A 25,068-nucleotide genomic window follows, 5' to 3' on the forward strand; every position below is an offset into this window, starting at 1 on the left:
ATCTTAATTGCATTGCCATCAGAAGATATACATATGTATGTTTGTTAATTCGATCAGCGAGCCATGTCTTCGTTCATTGTTCGCGGTAGTGACTATCGAACTTAGTGTATCAGGATGAGGATTTCTTGCGCTGATATCTCTTCGTTCGTGAATCTACGAACGAGATCTAAGATTTATTCGAAAAATTCAGCGAATAGCTGCCTCTAATTAGAACTAGTGTGCTTTGTGTGTACTATTGCAACCTGGTTCCTTTCGACGCGTCAGACCCGATGCTGGCACAGCCCTGGGTTTTTCTTTGGCCCAATTATAATGGGCATTGTTTAGACCGAAATTAATTTGAAAACAGTTTCATCGCGTGATGCGACAACACGCATAATTAATAAGCCATACCGAACTGATGCTTACCACAAGTCGATACAAAGCGATTTATATCTCGTAGCGGGGCCACCAAGGTTTGTGCTGGCATGAAACATGATGACTATGCGGGCACATACGCACCACCAGACACTCAAACAAGCTCTCTAATGAGTAGGCCTATGTCTTTCTATGTACGAGCGAAATATGATTTCCGGTCCAATGAAGCCAATTTGCTCAGCTTTCAGGCCGGTACTCTGATTGAAGTACTTGGGCAGTTGGAGTCTGGCTGGTGGGACGGCCTGTTAGATCATAATACCCGGGGATGGTTTCCATCTAATTATGTCGACATTATTTCACATGAGTCTGGAATGATACAGTTTTCTCATGCAAGCATTTGTCCTAAGAGCCCTATGTTGTCGATATCTTCAGGGTCAACGGAATCGACAGGGTCGAGTGGATGTGATCCAAATTCGGGAAACAATGCCATGTTTCACGTCAATGCATTCGTTCAGGAACTCCAACAGCTCATTCAAGCTTCACAGGTTCCGTTAAGTGAACATTGGGCTCAAACGAGTAGGCAACAAGCGGTCCCTACATTGAAGAACGGTATGACTGAACTGGCTCAAACGATGCATGAAATTGATGAGATCGTTACTCAAATTTCAAAGATGGATTTGGAGGCGTCATCATCGCACTCTGGCTCATCTTTATCAAATGTTGTACTGACGAATTTACCAAAAAATCTTTCAAGTCAGCTTCCCGTACTTGGTGTTCGAGTTCATATGCTCTTAAAATACCTGCAAGAGTCGACCCAGATTCATATCGCCCATTCTGAATATGCAAAGGAACAGGTACATTTTGAGAAATTGGCTATGAATTTTATTGAATCGCTTGAGCTGCTCGGGCAAGAGCTTCGCGACGATCAAAGGTTTGTACCATATGTTAGGGTGGAGTCACCGGAATTGATGGAAGAACGTTCATTCGAACACGCACACAATTCTGATGCGGCAGATTCAAGCTCCTTGTCAGCTTCGATACCGAAAATCGGCGCATTGGTCAAGTACCCATCATTTGGTCGATCCTCCGCTTCAGAAATCATGTCAGCATTGAAGCGTTTTTCTCCTGCCAATGGCAGCGATGGCAAGTCTGAATATTCTATGAGCTCATCGTCCACGACCAATAGTCGTGTCCCTCTTGTGGGTACGCTCTTATCATCAACGAATTCGATGACTGGAAGCGAAATATCGCCGGGTGATATTGTATTCACAGACAGTGGCACAGTCAAAGGTGGGACTTTGGAAGCTCTCGTAATCCAGCTCACTCGACATGATGCATTCGACACAAAGTACACATCGACTTTTATGATAACGTACCGTTCGTTCACAACAAGCTCGAGGCTCATGGAACTCTTGATAGACCGATTTCATCTTGAGATTCCATCAGATTTGGAAGAATCTAAATTTCAGCAATGGGAAGAGTTGAAGCGAACTCCTGTACAGCTTCGTGCGGTGAACGTCATGCGTTTATGGCTTGAGTACTTTTGTGACACTGATGATGAGAAGGCGCTAGACCTTGTTGAAGCGTTCGCGAACAATGCACTTATTTACCGTCATGTGAATGGCATGCGAGGAATGCTCATGCGGCTTATTAGACGTTGCCGCCAGGGCTCAGGCAACCTCAATCGTAAAATGATGCAACCAAAAATGCAGCCTAAACCACTTCTCCCTCCAAGTCTATCACAGTTGTGCTTTCTTAATATCAGCCCCATCGAGCTGGCTCGACAGTTGACATTGATGGAAAGCGAGACATTTCTCCGGATTAATGTGCCGGAATGCGTGAACAAAGCTTGGGCTTCTTCTGATGCACGCCATCGAGCAAGCGGCGTTGTAAATGTAATTTCATTGCATAACCATATAACAGGCTGGGTAATTGAAACCATTCTCAATGAAGAGAATGTAACTCAACGTGCGGCCATTACCAGTCATTTTATTGCGATTGCAAATTATTGTTATCAAATCAATAATTTTTCCACTATGTGGGCGATTTCTTCTGCTCTCAATTGTGCATCTATTTATCGACTCAATGCAACTTGGGCTCTTGTGAGCAGGAAAGATCTAGACATTTTTTCTGAAATCAATCAAATTATACAACCCACCAGAAATTACAGTCGATACCGGGATTTATTGGATCGCGTGAATCCGCCATGTGTTCCATTTTTCGGTTTGTACACAAAGGACCTTACATTTATCGAGGATGGTAATTCGGATTCATTGTGGTCTGACTCGCGTTTGATCAACTTTGCCAAACGTTCATTAGCAGCAGATGTTCTCTACGAAATTAGGAGGTTCCAGTTCGTTCCGTACAATTTTGTCCGTGTACCTTCGCTGTTTGAGTTTTTGGACTTACACTTCAAGCCTCGCATGAGTGATGAGGAGCGATATGAACGCAGTCTCAAACTGGAACCCCGCCAGTCCTCATCGCCTTACGGTGGTAACTACCATCGACATGATTTCACTTTTTATGATATGATACCCGACGAATACTTTATGAAACGTTTGCAAGAGAATGGATTTACATAAATGATACCAGCATGCCGCAGGAAACGATAGTTATATACCCATAAATTCATTGCAACATTGTCAGAGTGATTAGCGCAGTTCACCGCGGCTTTGGTGAGAAGGAAAAAAACCTGTGTTGAGAAAAAGCTTCCGCGCCGGGAATTGAACCCGGGTCTGGGCCGCGTACTAATGACAAGGCCCCGTCATAACCACTAAACTACGCAGAACTTATTTGCACTTGGAAAAGTGGGCAATTTAAATCACCGAATGCTCATGTTGCTCGACTCGATCAAATCCTTCGTCCGCCTGGAGAATTCTCGCAGCTCTGGGTCTTGAGCAAATGATGGCGCTTCGAGAAGGCATTGTAAGAAAATGTGCGCATCCCGAAAAACGGATGTTTGTTTTATCAGGTGTACTTGGTTCAAAGCCTGGATAAGCCACCACTTTAACCACAAACATCGATGTGTCATGCGAAACATGGTAATAGAGGGCGATGTCGAGCATTTACATCGTTCCAGGAATGGACACGGAATATTCAGTATAGCTGTAAGTTTTTTAACGTCCACTTGTTTCGAGTCCACGTGCAAGAACTGTGCTGGAGCACGGGCATCAACATAAAGCATATACAAGTATGTGAAGCAAATGTCTTTGTATATAGGCAAGTGCTGCGCCATATTGCACAGAAGTGATAAAGATGAAAAGCATAGAGTCTGGAACTGGATAGCAGCAGACTGTCGAATGGTAGATGCGTGATTAGCACATATTGGTTGCGACAAAAGACCCAAAATTTGGACTGTGACGCTCGTACGCTCTTCCAATTGAGATAAAGAATCCTGTGAAGACATTGCTGAATGCTCAAAAGAAAAGGCCGCTTGGAGCATTTTCGATAGATACTTTGCGTCCGAACCTAAGAAGGCAGTGGTGCCGGTATCTTTCCAGACGGCTAGCAAGACATTTAACGTACGCCATGCGCCTTGGGTCATGTAGCGAGCTGATCCGTCCCCTTCATGTTCATCCGTCTCGCTATTGTGTAGTGTGTCATCAAATGGACTCATCCAAAATTCATGGACACGTAAGGGAAAGGGACTTTCACGATCTGCAGCGTGGGTCGGTTCGCGAAGAAGCAAGTCCCAGATCGATTCGAATCCATATAATGTAGCATTATCCGCCCAGAAAGCGAGCGGTGTACTCGCATAGAACGTCGTTGTCTCAATGTGCTGCTTTTGTTCCTGCCATTGTTTAGCGCCGTCCTCGTTTGTCAAATTACATGGCATCCAATGATCCTGGTCATCACTCAACGGAGCCAAATCAAGGAGCAGCTCCCTAGCGATACCCACAGAAGTCGATGTTGGTCTAGCATAGACCTTTTTTGCGTGCCGTGGCAAATTCAGAGAGGAATCACGAATTTGAGGCGATGTACAGTCTTCGGTACAGAGACTCAAACACAGCAGTCGGCGCAAGATAGATGCTGGTGGCCGCAGCGAGCATGAATACGTCTCAGCTACAAGCTGCACAGCAGTGTCGTACTGCTCCTCGTCCAGATAATCGTCTACGAGTTGTGCCAGCAGTGCCCCTGCAGAGGGCTTTGTCATTCAACGACGTACGGAAATGGGCCGTTTTTCTATTAATAGACTCGCGGCCTTGCTTATGTTGTCAGTGGTTGACACTGCCCTAAAGGGCTCCGTGCAATCCACACAGGGCTGTGCGTACAGCGTCAGCGCTTCTCCCTATCAAGGAAAAGCATGTCAGCTATCACATATGAGGCTCCATGTACGTGTTTCGGCAAGCCGCGACTAATATGCAGGGCCTGTGTACGCACTAGCTTGGTCCAACTCGCACTCTTCGACAGACTCAAATGGGTATGTCCCTCTATGCTCACAAAATAGCGAACCATCAAGACAACTCCCGCCCAATGCACGACTAGCTGTTGGAAGTTTTCAAGAAGAATACAATAATCGTCTTCAGGTCCTTGGCATGCCGCATAATCTTGACGGATCTTCAAGTATGGAAGTCCTAGCAGATGTTTTGCATCCATATCCTGCCACGAAAATTGGGTTCCAGCCTACGAATGACCTACAGAGGACGGAAGCAGAGGAAAAATCACAGGATGTTGACTGGTCTGGTCAAGCCGACCTAACTGAAACCAGCCACAATATATCCAGCACTTTTAGCACAGCGTCTAATCCCGACGATACCTCCGACTTGATACAAGTGGACCCGTATCCTGACAGTGAGCTGCTAGCTAGCTCAGCAGACTGTTTACATGTGTGGGAGATGGAAAGGAATGAAGATGTCTCTGACTTGTACGATGCCATGTCGCTGCGACCGAGCCTATCGAGCAAGAAACGCACCTCCGGTCATCGATTCGTGCTTAGAGAGAAGTGCGCTCTCGCGCATGCTAAAAGCTCTCTTTCACCTCCTGCACCTCTCACATCCTTTTCCTGGAATGCCCCCTCACCCAACCTTATCGTGACGTCGTCCATCGATACTACATGCACCATTTGGGATTTACCTTCACGGACCGCTCTCACTCAGCTTATCGCGCATGATCGCGAAGTCTATGATGTGGATTGGTGCCCTGGAAGTGCGGACGTATTCGCTTCTGTAGGTGCCGATGGAAGTGTCCGCGTCTTCGACCTACGAAATTTGGAGCACTCTACTATCATTTATGAAACAAACATGCAGCCGCCCTCCTCATCAGATCGTCAAAACAGCGCATATACATCTTCTTCTGGCATGAACGTACCACTATTACGGATTGCTTTTAACCCATGGGATGCAAATTATCTTGCTACATTTCAACTTGAGTCCAACACCGTGCAAATTCTCGATGTACGCGCGCCCGGCAGTCCTATTCTCGAGCTGAGCGGGCACAGTGGCCCCGTTAACAGTGTGGCTTGGGGTCCACCCAGCCAGAGCACGTTGCGAAATGGACCTAGTAAGGGCATGATATGTACAGGAGGCGACGATGCTCAGTGCCTCGTATATGATCTGACTAGCTCAACTCTTCGAACAGCATCTGCTCAAGGACGGCGCTCTCGAAACAGTCCATATAAACAAAGCCATTCACCGGGAATAGACGGATGGCGTGTCGGCGCAGAAGTGCCGGTGCTCGCTTATACGGCCCCGTCTATGGTCAACAATGCTAGCTGGCTCGGCATGCCTGCGCCATCAAAACGCACATCGCTACAGAGCAAACACCGCAGCCTTTACCGCAGCTTACTCAGTGAGTGGACTGAGTATACGTCCTCTACATCCACATCCAGCGGCACCGACTGGCTGGCTCTATGTGCAGGTCAGGCGGTCAAGATTTTGCGTGTGTAGAGCCCTTACGTAATAATGATCATCGGGTCACTCGGCGTTAGCCACGCGTCCACCTAAATTAGAACAACGCGCGTCGCTGTTCCTTGTCAGCATGTCTGGCTTCGATGCAGGTCGCGTGTACTCAACGCAGGCCGTTGCTGTATCATCCACAGCACAAGCTCCAGATGCACCCGTACAAAATGAGACGGCCTTGTTCGAGTTTGTCCAGAATTTCCGACTAGGTGCTGAGTACATTTATCGTGACCGGCTACGATCCAACTTGCTTGTGAAGCAGTACGTGCTTGATGTACAGCTCGAGCACATTCAGATGTGGAGCCCGCATCTTGCGCAGGCTCTGCGCGAGACGCCTGCTGAAATTCTATCGCTATTCGAGGCGGCTGTCAAGCGTTCCGCGCGTCTTCTTTTGTACCCCGTGAGCGCGGGCACAGAGCGTCCTGAAGCGCCTGATTGTCAAGTGACGCTTCGATCATCGGCAAATTTGATGGCAATGCGGGACTTGCATGCAGAAAACATATCACGACTTGTTCGCATCCCGGGTATCGTCATTAGTACGTCGGTGCCATCGTCGCGCGTCACACATCTGCATCTCATGTGCCGGGACTGTCGAGCCGTAAAGACCATTCTCGTATCATCTGGATTTGGCGGTTTCGTCTTGCCGCGGCAGTGCGATGCCCCCAAAGTTGATCCTAGTCTAAAATGCAGTGTGGATCCTTTTGTCATTTTGCATGAACGATGCTTGTTTGTGGATGCTCAAACGATCAAGTTACAAGAGGCGCCGGATATGGTCCCAGTGGGCGAACTTCCACGACACATGCTCCTATCTGTCGATCGTGCGCTATGTGGCAAGGTCGTGCCGGGTGCGAATATCATCGCCACGGGCATTTTTTCAACCTTCTCGAGCAGTCGAGGTGGCTCAACGCCGAATGCTGTGGCGCTTCGAACACCATATCTGCGCGTTGTAGGACTGGAAGTGGATGCTGGTGGCGTGAGCGGACGAGGCGTATCGCGTGTATTTACAGCTGAAGAGGAGGAGGAATTTGGACGCATGTCCAAGTCGCCTGACTTGTACGAAAAGTTTTCTGCCAGTATTGCGCCGAGTATTTTTGGCAGCAACGACATTAAAAAAGCCATTACGTGCTTACTTTTTGGAGGATCAAAGCGTGTGCTTCCTGATGGTATGCGTCTTCGTGGTGATATTAACGTGTTGCTACTCGGTGATCCCGGTACAGCTAAAAGTCAATTGCTCAAGTTTGCAGAAAAAGTCGCGCCTATCGCAGTGTATACAAGTGGAAAGGGCAGCAGTGCAGCAGGTCTGACGGCATCTGTCCAGCGCGATGCAAACTCCCGCGAATTCTTCCTAGAGGGCGGCGCGATGGTATTGGCCGACGGTGGTGTCGTGTGTATTGATGAATTTGATAAGATGCGAGACGAAGACCGTGTCGCGATCCATGAAGCCATGGAGCAGCAGACGATTTCGATTGCCAAAGCGGGTATCACGACGGTCCTCAACTGCCGTACATCCGTACTGGCAGCAGCAAATCCCGTATGGGGCCGTTACGACGACCTCAAGTCCCCAGGCGAGAACATTGATTTTCAAACGACCATTCTGAGTCGGTTTGATATGATCTTTATTGTTAAGGACGAGCATAACGAGTCACGGGACCGCACGATTGCCAAGCACGTTCTTGGAATCCATATGCACGGCTCTACCGACCAGACCGATGCGGAGGGTGAGATTGACCTGCAGCGTATGAAACGCTATATTGCTTATTGCCGTGCGCGGTGTGCTCCGGTCCTGACGAACACCGCTGCTGAGAAATTGTCGAGCCACTTTGTTGCTATTCGAAAGCAGGTTGCACAAATGGAGCACGATCATGACGAGCGCTCTGCCATTGCCATCACAGTTCGTCAACTCGAGGCCATCATCCGTATGAGCGAGAGCATTGCCAAGGTGACGCTCAGTCCATATGCGACTGAAGAGCATGTGGACGAGGCGATCCGTCTGTTCCGTTTCAGCACCCTCAATGCCGTGGAGAGTGGTAATGTAGAAGGCATGACGCGTGGTGAGTTGCAAGAAGAGGTCCAGAAACTCGAGCGGGAAATTCGGCGGCGTATCCCGATCGGCTGGACGACATCCTATGCTCGACTTCGAATGGAATTTGTTGATGCCCAGGGCTACTCATTACACGCTCTCGAGCGTGCGCTCTATATCCTCGAAAAGCGCGACGTCTTGCGCTTTTCGAATCAGCGCAAGACCATGACTCGTACGGGTGTGTAGTACTATAGCTGAACTACAACTAGTTCTGCGGTGCTTTTTCGTTCACATTCAGCAACAGACTCTTGGAGTCGAGCATAATGCGGTTGCCTGAATTCGACAGCGTATTCGCAATTTCGCGTGCAGCGTCAAGACGCTTCAGCTCGAGGAAGCCCTTATTCTTGCGTACGGCGTCACCGATCAGCTCCGCAGCGCGCGCCTCACCAGCCGAGCGCACAATAATCGCTTGTTTCTCTTGCAACGCCTGGTCCACCTGGAATGCAGCACGCAAAGCGGATTGCTGCGTGATTTGCTTCGCCTCAACGGCATGCGTGAATTCGGGCGAGAAGGAGATGTGCGTGATCGACACATCGTCCAGAATAATGTTGAAGCGGCGAGCACGCACCTTGAGGTTCTCACGCACAAGACGAGACACCATTTCACGCTGCGTGATAAGCTGGGATGCATTGAATTGTGCCACAACAGACTTGAGCACTTCATTGACAATGCTGGGCAATACGCGTTCGTCGTATTCCGTGCCGAGCTCGCGGTAGATGGTCGGCAAGTCTTCCACACTAGGACGCGACAATACACGGCACGTAAGAGACACCATCTGTAAGTCCTTGGTGCCTGTCAGACTTGCGATACTTCGCGGCTTGGCACGCACGTCATAGTCGATGGGCGTCTCAATCCACGGGATCAACAGGTGCGTACCTTCTGGGAAAATAGTATTGCCCACACCATACACACGCGAATACTTGATGGCGCGATGACCACCGTCGACATTAAACAGCGAAGCATTGATACCCACAGCCAGACCCACCAACGCAATCAAACCCGCGCCACCAATGGCTGGATTCACGGGGCCGCCGCCACCACCGCTGCCACGCGGACCACCCTGTCGGGAAGAGCTTCGCGCATTCTCTTGCATCTGTTGGAACATGCGCTGCATGTTTTTCAGCACATTTTGTGGTGAGCGATTCGACATGGTGCACCACCAAAAAACGGCTTGGTCAGAGGTGGCGATGCCCGCCGCTGCTTCGATCCGAGCGACGACCGTGCGTGCACGTGGACCTAGTAGGTCCATGCAAGCCACTTTCATGTGGAGGTAGAAGTGTGACTTGACACATCCCCACTGCTTGGGTCTGGGCCACCATGGTGCTTTTGTATGCGTGGATTGCATGCCTACTTGCGAACCTGGTGGTGGCCTACGACTCTCATGGTAGCATGAAAAAAATACATCCTACAAAGACACTAGCTGCGCGGGATGTGCCGCTGTCAACCCTGTCGCCTACCTCGATCTTTATACCCTCTCTACCTGGCGACAAGGACGCCACAGCCCCCACGTCTATTATCTATATGGGACAGGGCTTCATTTCTTACACGTCTGTTTATGCTCTTGTGATGGGCGAAAAAGGTAAGGGTGAAGAGCCGAAGACCAACTATATGTTCCAAGGTCCGACCGAAATTAACGTCAACAAAGTCATGCGCACCGACGCTGTGGGTGATGTATCAACGTCTGGGCTCTTTAATGTGGCGTGTTCACTGCCTAAGAGCGGCGGCCCCAGCTGGGAGTGCGAATACGCGTTTCAAAATCAGTCAGAGAAAACGGTCTACAGCACTGTCACAACGCGGCCCAATCCCAATACAATGATCACACCCGTTATTGGGGTCCTTAATCAACGGCGTCGAAGCACGGCTTCAGGACCTACTGGCATTCCACGCTTTACAGGGACGAATTCGGCCAAGTCATGGAGCCGTGCTTATACCCTGTCTGTGGCCTACGCTCTATTACATATGCTAGGAACTATTTTCTGCGCCATAGCTATCGAGTCAATATAGGTGACGATCAAGGAGTGATCTCACACAGCAGATCGTTCTGTGAGAGGGAGTCATTTTGCTTGACGGCCACACGCGTCACTTTACCAGCAATCTGGGCCGAGACGATGGTCTCCATCTTCATGGCACTCATGACAAACATCGCATCGCCTGGCTTGACCGCGTCGCCTTCCTTGACCTTGAGTTCAACCACGACACCAGCCAGAGGCGAGCCCACACTACCCGGCTCAGACGTGGCCTTCTCATGATGCACCTCTTCGACGCTGGCGCTGAGGTCCTTGACGGAAATACTGCGTGGACTCGAGTTGAGCTCAAAGAGCACGTCACGCATACCTGTAGCTTCGTGGAATGGACCAAGACCTAGCAGCTTAACAATGAGCAGCTTGCCGTCTTCAATCGGAATATGCATCTCCTCACCGGCTTTGGGCTTACCGAGGAAGAAGCGAGTCGGCATGCGGCTCAAGTCGCCAAATTCTTCAATAAATGCCTGGAACTCTTCAAACACCTTCGGGTACATAGCCCAACTGACAGCGTCGCACTCGGACATAGGGCGTCGGTACTTGACTGTCAGGTCCGACTTGATTTTGTCGAAGTCGAGAGGCGGCAGTGAAGCACCACGGCGTGTGTCAACGCGCTCCTTGTTCCGGATGATGTGCGTGCGCAGTGGCTCCGGGAAGCCACCAGGCGGTGTACCCAAAAAGCCTTGGAAGAACTCAACAACAGATACAGGGAAGTCGAGGGTCGACGCATGCTCTTCCACATCGCGGGCCGACAGCTTGTTGGCGACCATGAACTGCGCCAAGTCACCTACCACCTTGGACGAGGGCGTGACCTTGACAATGTCACCACACAACATGTTGGCCTCCATGTAAGCATGCTTGATCTCGCTCCATTGCGAGCCGAGGCCAAGCTGCTGAGACTGGAACATGAGGTTTGTGTATTGGCCACCAGGCATCTCGTGGTCAAACACGGACGAGTCGGATGCCTTGACATTCTGCTCAAAGCATTGGTACAGCTGGCGCACTTCAGACCAGTACAGATTCAGACGCTGAATACTGTCGTGCGAAATGCCAGTACCGAGCTCCATTTGCTCAAGCGAGCTCACAATGGCACCCATGGATGGCTGCGAGGTCAGACCCGACATGCTGTCGATGGCAGCATCAATGACATCGGCACCCGCCTCGGCACAGGCCAACATACTAGCGACAGCAATACCAGCCGTATCGTGGGAGTGAACGTGGATCGGCAGGTCAGGATACTTGGCGCGGATGGAGCCCACGAGCAGTCGTGCCGATTGCGGCTTAAGCAAGCCAGCCATATCCTTAATGCCAAGTACATGCAGGTGACCCGTAGCCACAAGCTCATCCACAAGCCCCATGTAGTAGTCGAGCGTGTACTTGGGGTGACGCTCCGGGTTCGCCACGTCACCTGTGTAGCAGATGGTGCCTTCTACTACACCACCCGCGACCTTGGCGGCGTGCATGCCGAGCTTGAGCGAATCGAGGCTGTTGAGAGAGTCGAATACGCGGAAAATGTCCAATCCGTTTTCGACCGCGCGCTTGCTGAATTCGTAAATGGCATTGTCTGGGTACGACGTATAGCCCACAGCATTCGCACCACGGATCAATGCCTGGAAAGGAATGTTGGGAACCAGCTTACGCATCGCACGCAGACGCTCCCATGGGTCCTCATACAAGAAACGCATGGCAACATCGAACGTGGCACCTCCCCAGCACTCCAGACTGTACGCATTGTGCAGCGCATGCGACGTTTCGCGAGCAATATTCAATATGTCCAGTGTGCGCAGACGCGTCGCAAACAGACTCTGATGTGCATCGCGCCATGTCGTATCCATGATGAGGGTGCCTTTGTAAGCACGCACCGCACGGGCAAATGCCTCAGGACCCTCCTGTACAATAATGTTGCGCCAACCTTGCAGCATCGGCTTGCTTGTGTCAACCAATTGGCCATCTTTGTAGAGTGACGGACGGTGCGCCTCTGTCGACAAACCAGGCTCACCCACCTGACCCTTGATGGAGCTGCCGTTCACCAACAGGTTACCAATATATTGCAGCAGCTTTTGAGCACGATTGGCTGAGTGGCCAAAAATGAACAGCTCCGGCGTGTCGTCAATCATGGTGGTCCATGTGTTGCCTTCGACAAAGTAGTGGTGGCGAAGGAGGCGCAGCAAGTATGGGATATTGGTTTTGACACCACGAATGCGGAACTCGACCAATGCACGAATCATTTTACGACGCGCCATCTCATACGTCGCTGCACGGCACGTCACCTTGACGAGGAGTGAGTCGAAATGAGGCGTGATCTGTGCACCCACGAAACCGGAGCCAGCGTCAAGACGAACTCCCGTGCCTCCTGCCGCGCTGTACACTTCGATACGACCCGTGTCTGGCTGGAAACTGGCTTCCGGATCCTCAGTTGTGATACGACATTGGATAGCCGAGCCACGTGCAATAAGACTTTCCTGAGACAAGCCAAGGTCGCGGAGTGTTGCGCCCGCCGCAATCTGAATCTGGCTCGCGACAATATCGACACCTGTAACTTCCTCCGTAATCGTGTGTTCGACTTGCAAGCGTGGATTGATTTCGATAAAGTAGTGTCGGTTTTCCTGGTCGACGAGGAACTCAGCCGTGCCTGCATTACGGTAACGGGCTGTCTTGGCGATCTTCACAGCATCCTGCAAGATCGCCTGGCGCACACTCTCACTCAAGTGGCTTGCGGGTGCGACCTCGACGACTTTTTGGTGACGGCGCTGCACAGAGCAGTCGCGTTCAAACAGGTGCATCGTGTTGCCTTCTCCATCGGCCAGCAGCTGGACCTCGATGTGGCGCGGCCGGTGAAGAAAGCGCTCAATGAACACGGTTGGGTCACCAAAGGCCGACCGAGCCTCGGATACGGCACGGTCAAAGGCTGCGTGGAACTCGTCCATGCTCCATACAACACGCATACCACGGCCACCACCGCCCATAGCCGCCTTAATAATGACAGGGAAACCCACTTCCTTGATGAAGGGCTCAGCTGCATCGTAGCTTGCAATGGGTCCAGGCGTACCAGGCACAATCGGTACTTGAGCCTCGCGCGCAAGGTCCCGGGCCTTGGTCTTGTCGCCCAGGCCGTCAATGGTCTCGGGACGCGGGCCCACGAATGCAATACCCGCTTCCTCTACTTTTCTCGCAAATTCAGGGTTCTCGGCCAAGAATCCATACCCGGGGTGAATCATGTCCACTTTATTTTCCTTGGCAATTTGCACAATGCCGTCCATATCTAGGTAGGCTGCCACGGGGGACAGACCCTTGCCAACCTCGAAGGAGAAGTCGGCCTTGGAGCGGTGCGCACACATCCGGTCTTCCGCGCTGTAAATAGCTACCGTCTGTAGGCCCAACTCATGTGCAGTACGGAAAATGCGAATGGCGATTTCTCCTCGATTGGCTACCATCAAACGACGGCCCTTGATACCAGAGAGCTCACGAAGCTCATCACGAAGATGCTCAATGGTGGGAAAGTCACGAGACTCCACACTCTGTGCCGTTACTTCCACCATACTGCAACGATTTTGAGCTGACCACGAGCTTCGAGGAAGTGGTGAGGGGCGTAGTTTATGCACAACCCTCTGCAATTGATTTCGAACTGCGCCCGTGCCTACCAGTCGAGGCCCTTATCTCCGCTGCGACTGTCCCGTGCTTACTAAGCATATCTTAACACGGCCCCGCCCCACTCGGATCCAATGCGAAACCCATATGCAATCCCAGACGACACAAATACTCGAAATACGTTCATGTAATTCCACCAAGACCTACAGAGCTAATATATACAAGACGTGACGTGTTCATTCATGCCTAACATGGAGATGCCGACTACTTCATAGCACCTGGAGCATGTTAACAAGAAATAAACTTTCACAAGCAAGAAAAATTGCTGAATCGTATTCAAACGAATCAGACGATGTGGTTCGTTTAGTTTGCGATAAGCAAAAGTCTACGTCTCGGTAGGTACCTCAGTGACCGTAGAGCCTGTCCATGCAGAAGGATGGAGAATAATAATACACATGCGATGCTTTATTTAAGGAATTTCCTGTGACCAAACACGTGGCCGCGCACCAATGTTGAACCCATTATCACGTGATGAAACTTGTGCAACTGTATCTATCACGTGGAATCTCTGCGAGTGTGCCAGGGGGGTGAGGCGTCTATCCATGCCTAGGCATTCGGGTGTATCATCCCTCAACCAACCATGTCGCTCGTGCCGCCGGACCCTTCGCAGAACTTCGCTCACATCCTTCGGTATGTATCGCAATGTGCATTAGTGCATTGTATGTGTATTAACACTTTCACAGTCTGCTCAACACGAACGTTGATGGCAAGCGCAAGATTCAGTACGCCCTGACGGAGATCAAGGGTGTTGGTCGCCGCTATGCCAACATCGTCTGCAAGAAGGCCGACATTGACCTCCGCAAGCGGTATGTATGAACAAATGTCAAGGGAAATGATTCTGTGTTGCCGCATGTGCAATTCTCTATCTTTCCTTGATTGCGAAAAAAGAACATGTACTAACACTACAACAGCGCCGGTGAGCTCAACTCGGATGAACTGGAACGTATTGTCAATATCCTTCAGTCACCTCAGGAGTTCAAGATCCCGACGTGGTTCCTTAACCGACAGAAGGACTTCTCGACTGGTAAGGACTCGCAGGTCCTGTCGAACAACGTCGAGGCCAAGCTCCGTGATGACCTTGAGCGTCTGAAGAAGATTCGTGCCCACCGTGGTCTGCGTCACTACTGGGACCTCCGTGCCCGTGGTCAACACACCCGCACAACTGGTCGCAAGGGTCGCACGGTGGCTAACAAGAAGAAGTAAATTATGCACTTTAAAAGGAGGGCTTTAGCTGGCAGCATGCAGCAGCTTCGTGCGACAGTAGTACGAGCAAGTATTGTACCATGCTTTGTATGTGGTCTCTTTTCGCTTATTCATATGTCGGGCTTTTTCATGAGCATTGCAGCCTATACACTATATGAAGGAAGCATGCGCTTAATAGTTCTCCATACGGGTGAATATATCCGAGATTCTGGCACGCTACACTTTTATAGCTTCTAGGAAGCGTTGGCTTTGATTTACTTGTGGCGGTCGGAGCAGGGCGCCGCGCTGCTTTAAAGCCGGGATGTGGCCTTGATCTTCTTGAGCGGAGGAACTTTTAGTCACCCTTTTGCATCTGAGCCAACTTGGTTCAAATCCGTGGACATACGACAGTTAGAGTTGCTCCGGAAAGTCCTTATCTTCTCAACCGACAGCAAGCGGGGCGTCCTTTCTTTCCTATTAAACATTAAATAAAAGCTTCACCTCTCCTTCATTTGTTGTGTGCAGAATGACTGTGGAAAAAACTCCTAATGTCTTTATTGCACCTGATATGCCTATTGATGAGGCTGTCGAGCCCGAAATCGATTACGAAGGCCTCGGCGATAACTATCCTCTTCATATCAATATGTTGGCGGGCTCTTTGGCCGGTATTACAGAGCATGCCGTCATGTTTCCCGTTGATGTTGTAAGAACGCGTATGCAAGTGCTTACGTCCTCTCCAACCGCCACATATTCTGGTATTTTCGATGCCTTCTCACGAATCAGCTCATTGGAAGGTGCACGTACGCTTTGGAAAGGCATCGCCTCAGTCATCCTGGGTGCAGGTCCAGCGCATGCTCTCTACTTCGGAACATATGAGCTCGTGAAAGACCTCACAGGTGGTAATAAGCTCGGTTTTCAGCTCTGGAGTACCTCGGTTGCGGGCGCCTCTGCTACAATTATCTCCGATGCATTTATGAATCCGTTTGACGTTGTTAAGCAGCGCATGCAAATGTACAACAACACTTACTCATCTGTTTGGGAATGTGCGCGGTATGTATACCGAACAGAAGGCTTGCGCGCATTCTTCTTGTCGTATCCCACAACGCTCACAATGACTGTACCTTTCACGGCTATTCAGTTTGCCACGTATGAATGGGCTAAGGGTATTTTGAACCCCTCGCACTCTTATTCTCCATTTACGCACGTTGTGGCTGGTGGTTTTGCCGGCGCCATGTCAGCTGCGTGCACGAACCCGCTAGACGTTGCTAAAACCCTGCTGCAGACTCGAGGGTTGAGTCACGACAAGGAGATTAGCTCGGCTACCTCGATGACTCGCGCATTCCAAATCATTTATGCACGAGAGGGTCTCCGTGGCTTTGCTCGTGGTCTTTCACCTCGCATCTTTACACATATGCCCTCGAATGCCTTATGCTGGCTCTCATACGAGAGTTTCCGGTTTGCTCTGCGTGAAAAGCCTGTGTTGTAACTTTGTATTCAAATTTCACCCTTGAACGTACATTGTGTATATCAATATCAGGTCATGTACAAAATTACTGTGCTTCAAAATTGTGCCTACACGACGACACGCGGTGGTCGTTTTTCCAGCTTGGCACAATTCTTTAAAAAATATCGTGTTCCTATATCCTTAACTATATAAAACCTGTTGTTGATGAATGGTGCATGCATAAATGTGGTATCTCGCTCCATGACTCGTGTGCCATACAGGGACCGTTGACCATGTATAGAACTAGTTACGGCCCAAGAACTGGTACAGAACCAGAGAGACGATCTTGGAAAGATTCTGGGGATTCTCGGCGTAGGTACCCATGATCATTGAGAGTCCAGCTGCTGCAAGAATGTAATCACCCATCGGGACGCGGGGGAAAATACCTCGCGCGCGCCCAGATTTCCAGAAAGATTCAAGCGCCTTGGGTAGCACATACATCGTTAGCTCATTACGGCGGCGGCGGTGCTCAACAAAAAGCGATAAGCACGATAGGAAGCCTGCCAGCCCCATCATACGGTGGTCGACTAGCAAGTTCGACAGGCGGCGCATTACGGCGTAGTTCTTAAGCCAGCTGTGGGTAATACCATCTGCACTGGCGTATAAGATGCAGAAAGCCGACTTAACAATTAGTCCGTACGTGGCAAGGAATGCTGACGAACGCGTCGCAGCAAGCAAAGTCCTCACACTTGTAAGCAAAGGCGTTTTCAAAAGTAGCTTCGGACGCAAAAATACCAAAGGCACGAAATACAGTGTCAGGTATACTGGAATAACAAACTTCCACAAGATCCAGTAGTTACGCACCGTCGAAACGAAGTGGTTTGTTGTGTACATATGATGCAAACCACATGTTGGGAAACGGGGCGGGTTGCCATCGTCGCACCAGCGGTAAATTCTGCGAATCATCTCACCGCTAACACCCAAGGGGGCAACAGCATTCGGTGGCACATCACTAAACTTGAGTGGGTTCGTGCTTATAGGCTTTGGTATCTCACCGCCCATCAAATGTACCAAATCCCATGGACTCGGTCCGCCCAATGTCAGAGAAAGGGTGTAGGACCGCAGGATCTCTGGCGACAGGCCAGATGCTTTGTCGATCCATGCCTTGTATGACCGCTCCAGGTATTCTGGTGCACCAAGCCACGACAGTATAATTTGTACGTTGGCAAGACCGAATACCAACACTGAGCCGTATGGCACATAAAGATATCCCGCTCTGTTAGCCATGCGGCATGTTCCCTCTAGACCACGCACAAAGAGGTGTGTTCCTAAAGAACGCACAAAATCACGCTTCATGACGACGAATGCCATTGAAGACACAGCGCCTGCTAAGTAGGCGTGCCATTTGCGTGAACGCGGGTCCAAAGAAGAAATATGCTTCCATTCAGACTTACGTCTTTCATTATTTTGCCTGGCTGCCAGCGTTAGATTTCCATCCTTTTCAATTCGCATAGTGGGCTCGGGCGTATTATGCGCTGAACGACGGTTGGCATTCCTTGGCTTGATATGCCGCGGGGTTACCAATCGAAGGGCATTGTTGGTAAACTTGAAAATAGAAGCCCAGATACCAAAACACAAAGCAAAACGAATCGTGGCTTCACTGGTGAAGGCTATTTTCAAATCGCTCTTGTTGATGGGCTTGCGTGAGCGTAATGCCTTCACAATTACAAACAAGAAATTAATAGAGCCGCGGAGACCATATGCCAGAGTAAAGGCACGGCTTGCACCTCGAATGACATGAATCATTAGGCGTTCCCAGTCTGTGGGAATCTTTGCCTCATCATCTTGTGGCCGCCAAAGTTTCTTTTGGATCTGACGACGAACTTCACTGTGCGGACCAGAAGATATATTTTGAAGCGAAGACAAACTAACAGACCGCTTAATACGGTCTACAGCTTCCTTTAAATTCGGCGTACTTGCACTCTCAGGCAGCTCATAGTCAGAATCAGATTCCTCTGACTGACTCAGATCATCGTCAACAAAACCAGACACGGAGTCTTGCGCAGCTGTATTGAGTATTTCTTTCCCTGAATCTCCTTTCACTGCCACCATGCGCACACTAAATGTGAAAAATGCCTCGAGTAATGTCAGACCAGGTTGTCCTAATGAATGATACAATCAGCGTTTATGGATCTAAACGGGCCCTCCAGGTGGGCTGTGCGACCCAGGAACAGATATAGACCAACACTAGGATTACGCTGACAAACGATGACGTAATCATATTCTGCCAAAAGGAAGAAGGCAAGCACAACCCCGAAGGGCTAGCTTGCCCGATCTAAAGATTTGAACGTACTACCACCTGAGAAGGTAGCAGCGAGGGGAAGATGCTCATGTATGGACAAAGGGGTCGCCGTGCAATGAGAGACTCCTCCCCTCCCGCACCACATGCGTGAGCGTGTTACGGAACGTCAAGGTCTGAAGCTGTTAGTCTGCTCTTATGCGTAGAGGCGAGTACGTACAAGTATAAAGGACAGCTCTGTAGTCTGGAGGTACCCTTATATAATTTTTTTTCTGTGCCGCAGCCACTAAGCCGGCTGACACTGTTGGCCGCTTACACAATCCTCATCTCCATATTTCATACCAGCCATTCATGCTCTAGCTATGTATGTATAATTGGTCCCTATGCAGACTGAGTCAACGCCTCTGCAGCGTCACGACTTGCCTCTGCCACTTTTTCTTTTACCATGCGCGGTGCCTGCGACATGTACGAATCAGCCAAAATTGGAAGGATTCGAGACAAAAAGAACTGCTGTGCCACGAGTGCACCACGGAAGTGGTAAATAGCTCCCATAATGGCTTCCACACATGTTCCACGAACTTTGAACAAACCACTTTCACGCGTCCCATTCGTGGGGTCTACACGCGTAGTAGGGTGCCATCGCATAACCTTTTCGAGACCAAGTTTACGACCCACGTGGTCTCCGAGATGGTGCGTTGCAAGGATATCATCAATGTCTTGTTGTGACGAGAGCACAGTCTGTAAATATTTTAGATCGGGTGCTTGCGCATTGATTCGATTAGCATGCTCAAAAATGTCAAAAAGAAATAGCGTAAGGTACGTTTTGAGTGCTCGTCGTCCGATAAACGACAGGCGACGATTATGGCCTTGAAGACCATGCATCCAGCTTTCATGCGTCAGTGCATTACTCACAAGTCTCTCTTCTTTGCCAAACAGGGGTTGCGAAGGGTCAGACGTCGATCGATATACACAAAAATCCTCACTGTTGAGATAAGACAGCATGTCAGATGGCTGCAGCTGTGTTCCTAGCGCAGCATCCAATGTCTTGGAAAATATAGGGCTTGATGCAGTGTTTTCATCATGTACGTTGTCTATTTTACTTGAACGCTGTGCCAGGCTTGAGACAAATGATCGCACATTGTTGTTCTTCGTTGCATGTGGCACGAGGGCAGGGCGTGCCACCGGACAGACACGGGTACAGCCAATAATACGTGCAGGAGCTAGCGCTGCGTATCTGAGTCGCAAGGTCGAAAGCCGCATTACCTGACACGCCTTGACTGAGGTTGGAAGACAGGCAATTAGGAAGTTGTTGCTGGAGAGATGCAAAAGACTTACTTCCTATCAGAATAGATGCATAGGAATTATGTTCTTCCATTCGAGCCGAAGAAATTATTTGTAACCGTCTTTTCTCATCGGTACAGCAGACCGTAGACGTTCGATCTTCTTGTCATACGATGTCTGCTGCTGCGACGCTCCCCCCTGAAAACGGAAACAAAGTAAACTGGGCTGATGATGAAAGCGAAGGAAATGCTGGCTCCCGTATTGAGAAGCATGACGAAGGAGATGGTGTCCAGACCGTTGTAGAATACCGCCGTAACGCGGATGGCAAACAAGTCAAGGTCACACGTCGCATTAAGCGCACCTTGATCAGTACCAAAGTCAATCACTTCGTTGCTGAGCGTAAAAATTGGCACAAGTTTGGTTTGGAAAAGAACGCGGCTCCAGGACCCAACTCGGGTACAACTTCGATTGGTGCAAATGTGCAGGTGAAGCTAACGGCGGGTGCGACGAAAGAACCTGAGCCTGATCCAACTGAAGCAATGCGTGAGAAGCTTGCGAACAAACGTGTGCAATGTCGTCTATGTAAGGGTGACCACTACACAGCACGCTGCCCATATCGTGACACGCTTGAGGCCATCCCAGGCGCTGGTGGTGACGTTCCAGACAGCGATACGGTGGCTGCTGCCGCTGCCGCTGGTGTTTCATTGACAAATGAGGCAGCGACGGGCAAGGTGGGCTCTGTGGCTGCGGCACTCGGAGGAGCTGGCGGTGGAAGCAGGTACAAGCCGCCAAGTTTGCGCTCAGGAGCCGTGCCATCGTCTGGTATGGGTGGTCCAACGCAACGAGACGAGACTGCGACGCTGCGTGTAACCAACTTGAGTGAAGATGCCGAGGAAGAAGATCTGCGCGACCTGTTCCGCTACTATGGTCGCGTGACGCGTATCTTTGTGGGTCGTGACCGTGAAACAGGTCTATGCAAGGGCTTTGCCTACGTCAACTTTGAGGACCGCGCCTCAGCGGACCTCGCTCGACAAAAGCTCGACGGATACCCATACAACAATCTCATCCTCAGCTGCCAGTGGTCACAACCCCGTGGCGAGAGGCCGCATTAAGGGCAGTATGCTAGCTTCTATCCTAGTGCATAAATACATACTGAGCCTGCGACGCTACGTAAAGAACCTGTGATGAGTTTAGCCATCATACGTACTTGCGCTGCTTGTTTGGCCCAAATAAGTTGAGGCGAATCTCAGGCAGCATCTGTGTTGTTAGTCATGATAAAAATACTGAACGTACTTTCTCTTCCAGGAGCCTGAGGCGTTGTTCGAGTGTATTGTCTAGACGAATGGTGTTGTTGCGAGCCGATACAATAATGCCACCGGCGCTGTCTTTGGGAAGACCTTCACTAACATCGACCTTGGACTCACGACCCGTCACGTCTTTGTACTTCTTCAGAGCCTCGTCCACCACACCCTGCACAATCTGTACATCATTCGAGCGGGTAATGACTTGAACTTTGTTTTCATGAAGAATTAAAAGACTCTCAAGTAAAAGCTTAGCCAGCAGTTCCTTATACGAATTGGCATTCTCGCTCACCTTGGTCAGGCGCTCCTGAGCCTCTGTAAACAAGTTCTGCAGGTTCTCTTCGCGGGACTTGAGAATTTCAAGACGAGCCTTATTGCTTTGGTTTGACTTCGCAATCCGCTGAGACACTTCAAACTGCTTTTTCTTCTTGTCATACTGCGTATCAAGGCTCATGCCCTCTTGACGAACAAACTTGGCCTTTTCGATGGCAAATTCCTCATCAGCCTTGACCTGGATTTCTCGCGCTTTTTCTACAGCCTCTTGGCGGATGAATGCCACCATCTTTTTGAGCTCTGTGATCACTTCCTCGTCGTTCATGGCGTGTGACATGTTGGACAACCTAGTTGTGGGTAAGTGATTGGTCGGTGCGATGATCTGTGAGGCCCGGGATCCAAATATGTCGCAAGATATTTTGGTCCTTATAGGTAGGCCCCATATGAACACGTTGCATGCCTCCACATACGAGCATCCGCTCAACCGAACCAGCGCAGCTCTGTCCTCAGCTGCGGTACGTGGGCTATCGAGTATCTATGAGAACAGTAAGAGCACGATCTAGGCAGCGCGCACAAAGTTGCTAGATTTAATAGCATCTCTCCGTGATTTTCGCAGCACACGACGCTGCGAACGTTCCTCCTCTAATGTGTCGGTTATAGTCATAGACTCAGCCTTGGCTTTGGCCTTAGCTTCTGCCTCAGCTGCTAGGGCTGCTCGCTGTGTATCTGTCATGCGCTCCAGGCGAGCTTTCTCCTTCGCTTCCATCATCGCCTGTTTTCGGACAGCTGCGCGTGCGATCTTAGCACCGCGTTTCAAGGCAGCACGCGCTTCACCCTTTGACATGCCTGTCGTGTCGACATCACCTATCACGAGGGCCTTTTTGGGTTTGATCGCAGGATCTTCCAGCAAATCCCATAACCAGCTGGGATACTCGTGATCAGGCTTTGCGATAGGGTCGGGCTTATCCTTATATATTGACAGTCCTGAGAGAACTGTTCCTGCCGGAGCTGCAGAGGGCAAATCTGAGACTGTTAGTATGCTTCGTTACATCACAAATACGTACCTTGTTGTGCTGGCTCAACGTGCTCCGATGCGTCCTTTCCAATAGCTTCCGTATGAGCGAAACGGAACACATGGGACTGAGCGCTATTCAGAACTGCGACTGACGCTCGATTGCACGCCATATGTGCGTGTGTGGCACGCAATGCTCTCACAAGCATCGACATGGCGAATGTATGCAAAACCAAGCGTTTCGTGTCGCATCCCAATGTCGTCGATCGTCACGTGATAGTTTATGGTGCGGCGAAGGGTATCTATGGAGGTGTAGAGACTGATTGAGAAAAGCTGTCACGCAGCCGTTTCAGTAGTTTGGCGCGCCGAGCTGATATATCGCTTGCACGAATCTTTTCTCGCATGCTGAGGCATGTCGATACAAGCTCGTCAGCATCGTACCAATATGCGGTGGCCATGTGGAGTTGCTGGTAGAACGACGCGGCTGTCGGGGTATCGAGTAGTGCCTTGGACTTGAGCGACAAAATGGCGAAAGCCACACGGAATAGAATCACGTTGCCTTCTAAAAACAGCATATCCCACACGCGAAAAACGGTTTGGATAGGCAAGCATGCGGTAAATAGGGAAAGGAACCATGAAAACGTAACAGCTGGTAATTCAACGCCCAATTGCTCCATGTGTGTACTTAATTTGGGCATACCGGCACGCACAAGTTGCGTAAGAATTTTCTGATCTGCTTGTGGCACTAGCATATCAGGCGCGTAGTATCCTGGCGGCAGTATCGTATGTATGGTGCCGACCAGAACCCAAAATGCGTCTTCTTCATTTGTGAAGGCTAGCAGGAGAACAGCCGCAAGATTATTCATGCCTTGGCAGTAGCCATAATCGACATTGAAATGCGCGTATGCCGTGAGTAAGCGTTTTAATTTCGGCACTCCCGGACCATGTCCCCCAAAAAATAGATTGGTCGGCATGGTGCGGTGAACATCTAGAGCAATTTGCCGCGACTCTTTGTTGCTTTGGGCGTGCAGATCTGCATACCTGCCCGGCTCTGCCCAGGAAAGAGCATGTGAACATTCTGTCCATACGGCCGGTCGATATGTCATGGGGATGCCGCCTTCACACAACGCCTGAAATCGGTGCGCATCGCTTTGACCGCGAGCGGTGTCTGGGCTCGAGCGCAGGGCCACAAACATATTGTGCCAAATGGTTTCTGGCTCTGAGTCCATCGCTGATGAAGATGACGCGTGCACATGTGCGAGAAATTCGTCCCATTTTGCTTTGCGCTCTTTCTCTTGTTCTTCATACATATCGTGTACGTGTCGAACAAGACGAGGTACGGTGGAAGAGACAGCGTTTCCGTGATGTTTGTCTGACATGGCAGAAATGACGCTGGTTTCAAGCGTAGGAGTTGGTTGCGGCAATGTCAAGCTACTCGACATAGTCATACGAGTTTGCGGCACAGACTCCACTAGTCCCAACTTCATGACCGGCGATGTAGCACTCGGGCTAGGCGAAGGATCCGGACTCGGTGTATCTTGGGTACTTTCCGGCGTTTCTTGTGCTTGCCGCCAATAATCTGTAACCGACACGCCGTACAAAAAGCCGTAGTGATCGACAAATATGGGATTGTTTCGATCCAGATCAGAGGCAGATTCATGTCGTGGTGCTAAAGGAGGTGGGCACGATTCGAGTGGCACCATAGGCTTGAGCTCCATCAGCCGGTCACGTCCTGAAGGCTCTTCTGACGAGCAATGAGACTCCTCTTCATTGGGACTCGCTGTACCTGTCTCGCTTCCCGTGGACGGCGAACGAGGTGCCGTTGCATGCGCAAGAGCTACAATCCATTCAAGCACTCGAAAGGGTTCCTTTTCAATCTCAAAAGGCTCATTCGAGACGACATGCTGCGAGTCATGAAGCTCTTCATCCATAGCCTGACGCAGCGTTGCTTCCACGCGATCGGACGGTTCGAGCACAAGTCGCTCTAGAGCTCGTGACATGATGTACAAGACAGCTCTCGCTGTGTTATCTTGGGCATCAAGCCAATGATGTACCATTTTCGAGTGATTCGGGAGCGAAGCGGCAATGTCTTGCCATATGGCATGCTCCACGTCTTCGAAGGCTGCCTTAATACAGGCCGGTGGTTCCGGGAGTGGAACAGGCGATGGCGGCGAATCGACTCTTGTGATCTGCGGCGAATCTTCTGTACACACACTGAGAGGATGCACATCCACAGGCGCACGTTCCTCGTAGACGTGCGCCTTGTGTGGCAGCAT

The 25,068-nt window shown here is 50.3% G+C and overlaps 15 protein-coding genes and 2 non-coding genes across 17 annotated transcripts; 8 read left to right on the top strand and 9 right to left on the bottom strand.

Moving 5' to 3' along the window:
- Positions 1 to 464: 464 nt before the first annotated feature.
- Positions 465 to 2,936, top strand: MRET_0432 (uncharacterized protein; the record flags this gene model as incomplete). Its single annotated transcript, XM_027627059.1, has 1 exon — positions 465 to 2,936. The coding sequence occupies one exon, from the start codon at positions 465 to 467 to the stop codon at positions 2,934 to 2,936; it is 2,472 nt and encodes an 823-aa protein (XP_027482594.1).
- A 125-nt stretch (positions 2,937 to 3,061) lies between these two features.
- MRET_t0005 lies at positions 3,062 to 3,142 on the bottom strand. The gene has a single exon. It is a non-coding gene; the product is annotated as a tRNA-Asp (tRNA).
- Positions 3,143 to 3,175: 33 nt separating this feature from the next.
- MRET_0433 (uncharacterized protein) lies at positions 3,176 to 4,507 on the bottom strand (the record flags this gene model as incomplete). Its single annotated transcript, XM_027627060.1, has 1 exon — positions 3,176 to 4,507. The coding sequence occupies one exon, from the start codon at positions 4,505 to 4,507 to the stop codon at positions 3,176 to 3,178; it is 1,332 nt and encodes a 443-aa protein (XP_027482595.1).
- A 150-nt stretch (positions 4,508 to 4,657) lies between these two features.
- MRET_0434 (WD repeat protein 68) lies at positions 4,658 to 6,239 on the top strand (the record flags this gene model as incomplete). The annotated part of the gene is made up of 3 exons (XM_027627061.1): positions 4,658 to 4,685; positions 4,720 to 4,774; positions 4,802 to 6,239. The coding sequence occupies 3 exons, from the start codon at positions 4,658 to 4,660 to the stop codon at positions 6,237 to 6,239; spliced, it is 1,521 nt and encodes a 506-aa protein (XP_027482588.1).
- Positions 6,240 to 6,330: 91 nt separating this feature from the next.
- Positions 6,331 to 8,517, top strand: MRET_0435 (DNA replication licensing factor MCM5; the record flags this gene model as incomplete). Its single annotated transcript, XM_027627062.1, has 1 exon — positions 6,331 to 8,517. One exon carries the CDS (start codon positions 6,331 to 6,333, stop codon positions 8,515 to 8,517), a length of 2,187 nt encoding a protein of 728 aa, XP_027482589.1.
- A 19-nt stretch (positions 8,518 to 8,536) lies between these two features.
- Positions 8,537 to 9,481, bottom strand: MRET_0436 (prohibitin 2; the record flags this gene model as incomplete). Its single annotated transcript, XM_027627063.1, has 1 exon — positions 8,537 to 9,481. The coding sequence occupies one exon, from the start codon at positions 9,479 to 9,481 to the stop codon at positions 8,537 to 8,539; it is 945 nt and encodes a 314-aa protein (XP_027482590.1).
- Positions 9,482 to 9,648: 167 nt separating this feature from the next.
- Positions 9,649 to 10,335, top strand: MRET_0437 (uncharacterized protein; the record flags this gene model as incomplete). Its single annotated transcript, XM_027627064.1, has 1 exon — positions 9,649 to 10,335. One exon carries the CDS (start codon positions 9,649 to 9,651, stop codon positions 10,333 to 10,335), a length of 687 nt encoding a protein of 228 aa, XP_027482591.1.
- Positions 10,336 to 10,342: 7 nt separating this feature from the next.
- Positions 10,343 to 13,891, bottom strand: MRET_0438 (pyruvate carboxylase; the record flags this gene model as incomplete). The annotated part of the gene is made up of 1 exon (XM_027627065.1): positions 10,343 to 13,891. One exon carries the CDS (start codon positions 13,889 to 13,891, stop codon positions 10,343 to 10,345), a length of 3,549 nt encoding a protein of 1,182 aa, XP_027482587.1.
- A 351-nt stretch (positions 13,892 to 14,242) lies between these two features.
- Positions 14,243 to 14,378, top strand: MRET_nc0001. Its single transcript, XR_003525358.1, has one exon. It is a non-coding gene; the product is annotated as a U4 small nuclear RNA (small nuclear RNA).
- A 202-nt stretch (positions 14,379 to 14,580) lies between these two features.
- Positions 14,581 to 15,203, top strand: MRET_0439 (small subunit ribosomal protein S18e; the record flags this gene model as incomplete). Its single annotated transcript, XM_027627066.1, has 3 exons — positions 14,581 to 14,630; positions 14,684 to 14,806; positions 14,912 to 15,203. The coding sequence occupies 3 exons, from the start codon at positions 14,581 to 14,583 to the stop codon at positions 15,201 to 15,203; spliced, it is 465 nt and encodes a 154-aa protein (XP_027482499.1).
- A 505-nt stretch (positions 15,204 to 15,708) lies between these two features.
- On the top strand, positions 15,709 to 16,668 carry MRET_0440 (solute carrier family 25 (mitochondrial iron transporter), member 28/37; the record flags this gene model as incomplete). Its single annotated transcript, XM_027627067.1, has 1 exon — positions 15,709 to 16,668. The coding sequence occupies one exon, from the start codon at positions 15,709 to 15,711 to the stop codon at positions 16,666 to 16,668; it is 960 nt and encodes a 319-aa protein (XP_027482997.1).
- A 261-nt stretch (positions 16,669 to 16,929) lies between these two features.
- Positions 16,930 to 18,738, bottom strand: MRET_0441 (uncharacterized protein; the record flags this gene model as incomplete). Its single annotated transcript, XM_027627068.1, has 1 exon — positions 16,930 to 18,738. The coding sequence occupies one exon, from the start codon at positions 18,736 to 18,738 to the stop codon at positions 16,930 to 16,932; it is 1,809 nt and encodes a 602-aa protein (XP_027482996.1).
- A 568-nt stretch (positions 18,739 to 19,306) lies between these two features.
- Positions 19,307 to 20,185, bottom strand: MRET_0442 (uncharacterized protein; the record flags this gene model as incomplete). Its single annotated transcript, XM_027627069.1, has 1 exon — positions 19,307 to 20,185. The coding sequence occupies one exon, from the start codon at positions 20,183 to 20,185 to the stop codon at positions 19,307 to 19,309; it is 879 nt and encodes a 292-aa protein (XP_027482999.1).
- A 194-nt stretch (positions 20,186 to 20,379) lies between these two features.
- Positions 20,380 to 21,318, top strand: MRET_0443 (translation initiation factor 3 subunit G; the record flags this gene model as incomplete). Its single annotated transcript, XM_027627070.1, has 1 exon — positions 20,380 to 21,318. The coding sequence occupies one exon, from the start codon at positions 20,380 to 20,382 to the stop codon at positions 21,316 to 21,318; it is 939 nt and encodes a 312-aa protein (XP_027482998.1).
- Positions 21,319 to 21,372: 54 nt separating this feature from the next.
- On the bottom strand, positions 21,373 to 22,117 carry MRET_0444 (V-type H+-transporting ATPase subunit E; the record flags this gene model as incomplete). Its single annotated transcript, XM_027627071.1, has 3 exons — positions 21,373 to 21,385; positions 21,414 to 21,463; positions 21,500 to 22,117. 3 exons carry the CDS (start codon positions 22,115 to 22,117, stop codon positions 21,373 to 21,375), a joined length of 681 nt encoding a protein of 226 aa, XP_027483001.1.
- Positions 22,118 to 22,339: 222 nt separating this feature from the next.
- MRET_0445 (large subunit ribosomal protein L54) lies at positions 22,340 to 23,007 on the bottom strand (the record flags this gene model as incomplete). Its single annotated transcript, XM_027627072.1, has 2 exons — positions 22,340 to 22,803; positions 22,845 to 23,007. The coding sequence occupies 2 exons, from the start codon at positions 23,005 to 23,007 to the stop codon at positions 22,340 to 22,342; spliced, it is 627 nt and encodes a 208-aa protein (XP_027483000.1).
- Positions 23,008 to 23,094: 87 nt separating this feature from the next.
- Positions 23,095 to 25,068, bottom strand: MRET_0446 (small G protein signaling modulator 3; the record flags this gene model as incomplete). The annotated part of the gene is made up of 1 exon (XM_027627073.1): positions 23,095 to 25,068. One exon carries the CDS (start codon positions 25,066 to 25,068, stop codon positions 23,095 to 23,097), a length of 1,974 nt encoding a protein of 657 aa, XP_027483003.1.

The sequence above is a fragment of the Malassezia restricta genome, chromosome I (genome assembly GCF_003290485.1).
Source record: "Malassezia restricta chromosome I, complete sequence".
Taxonomy (NCBI): domain Eukaryota; kingdom Fungi; phylum Basidiomycota; class Malasseziomycetes; order Malasseziales; family Malasseziaceae; genus Malassezia; species Malassezia restricta.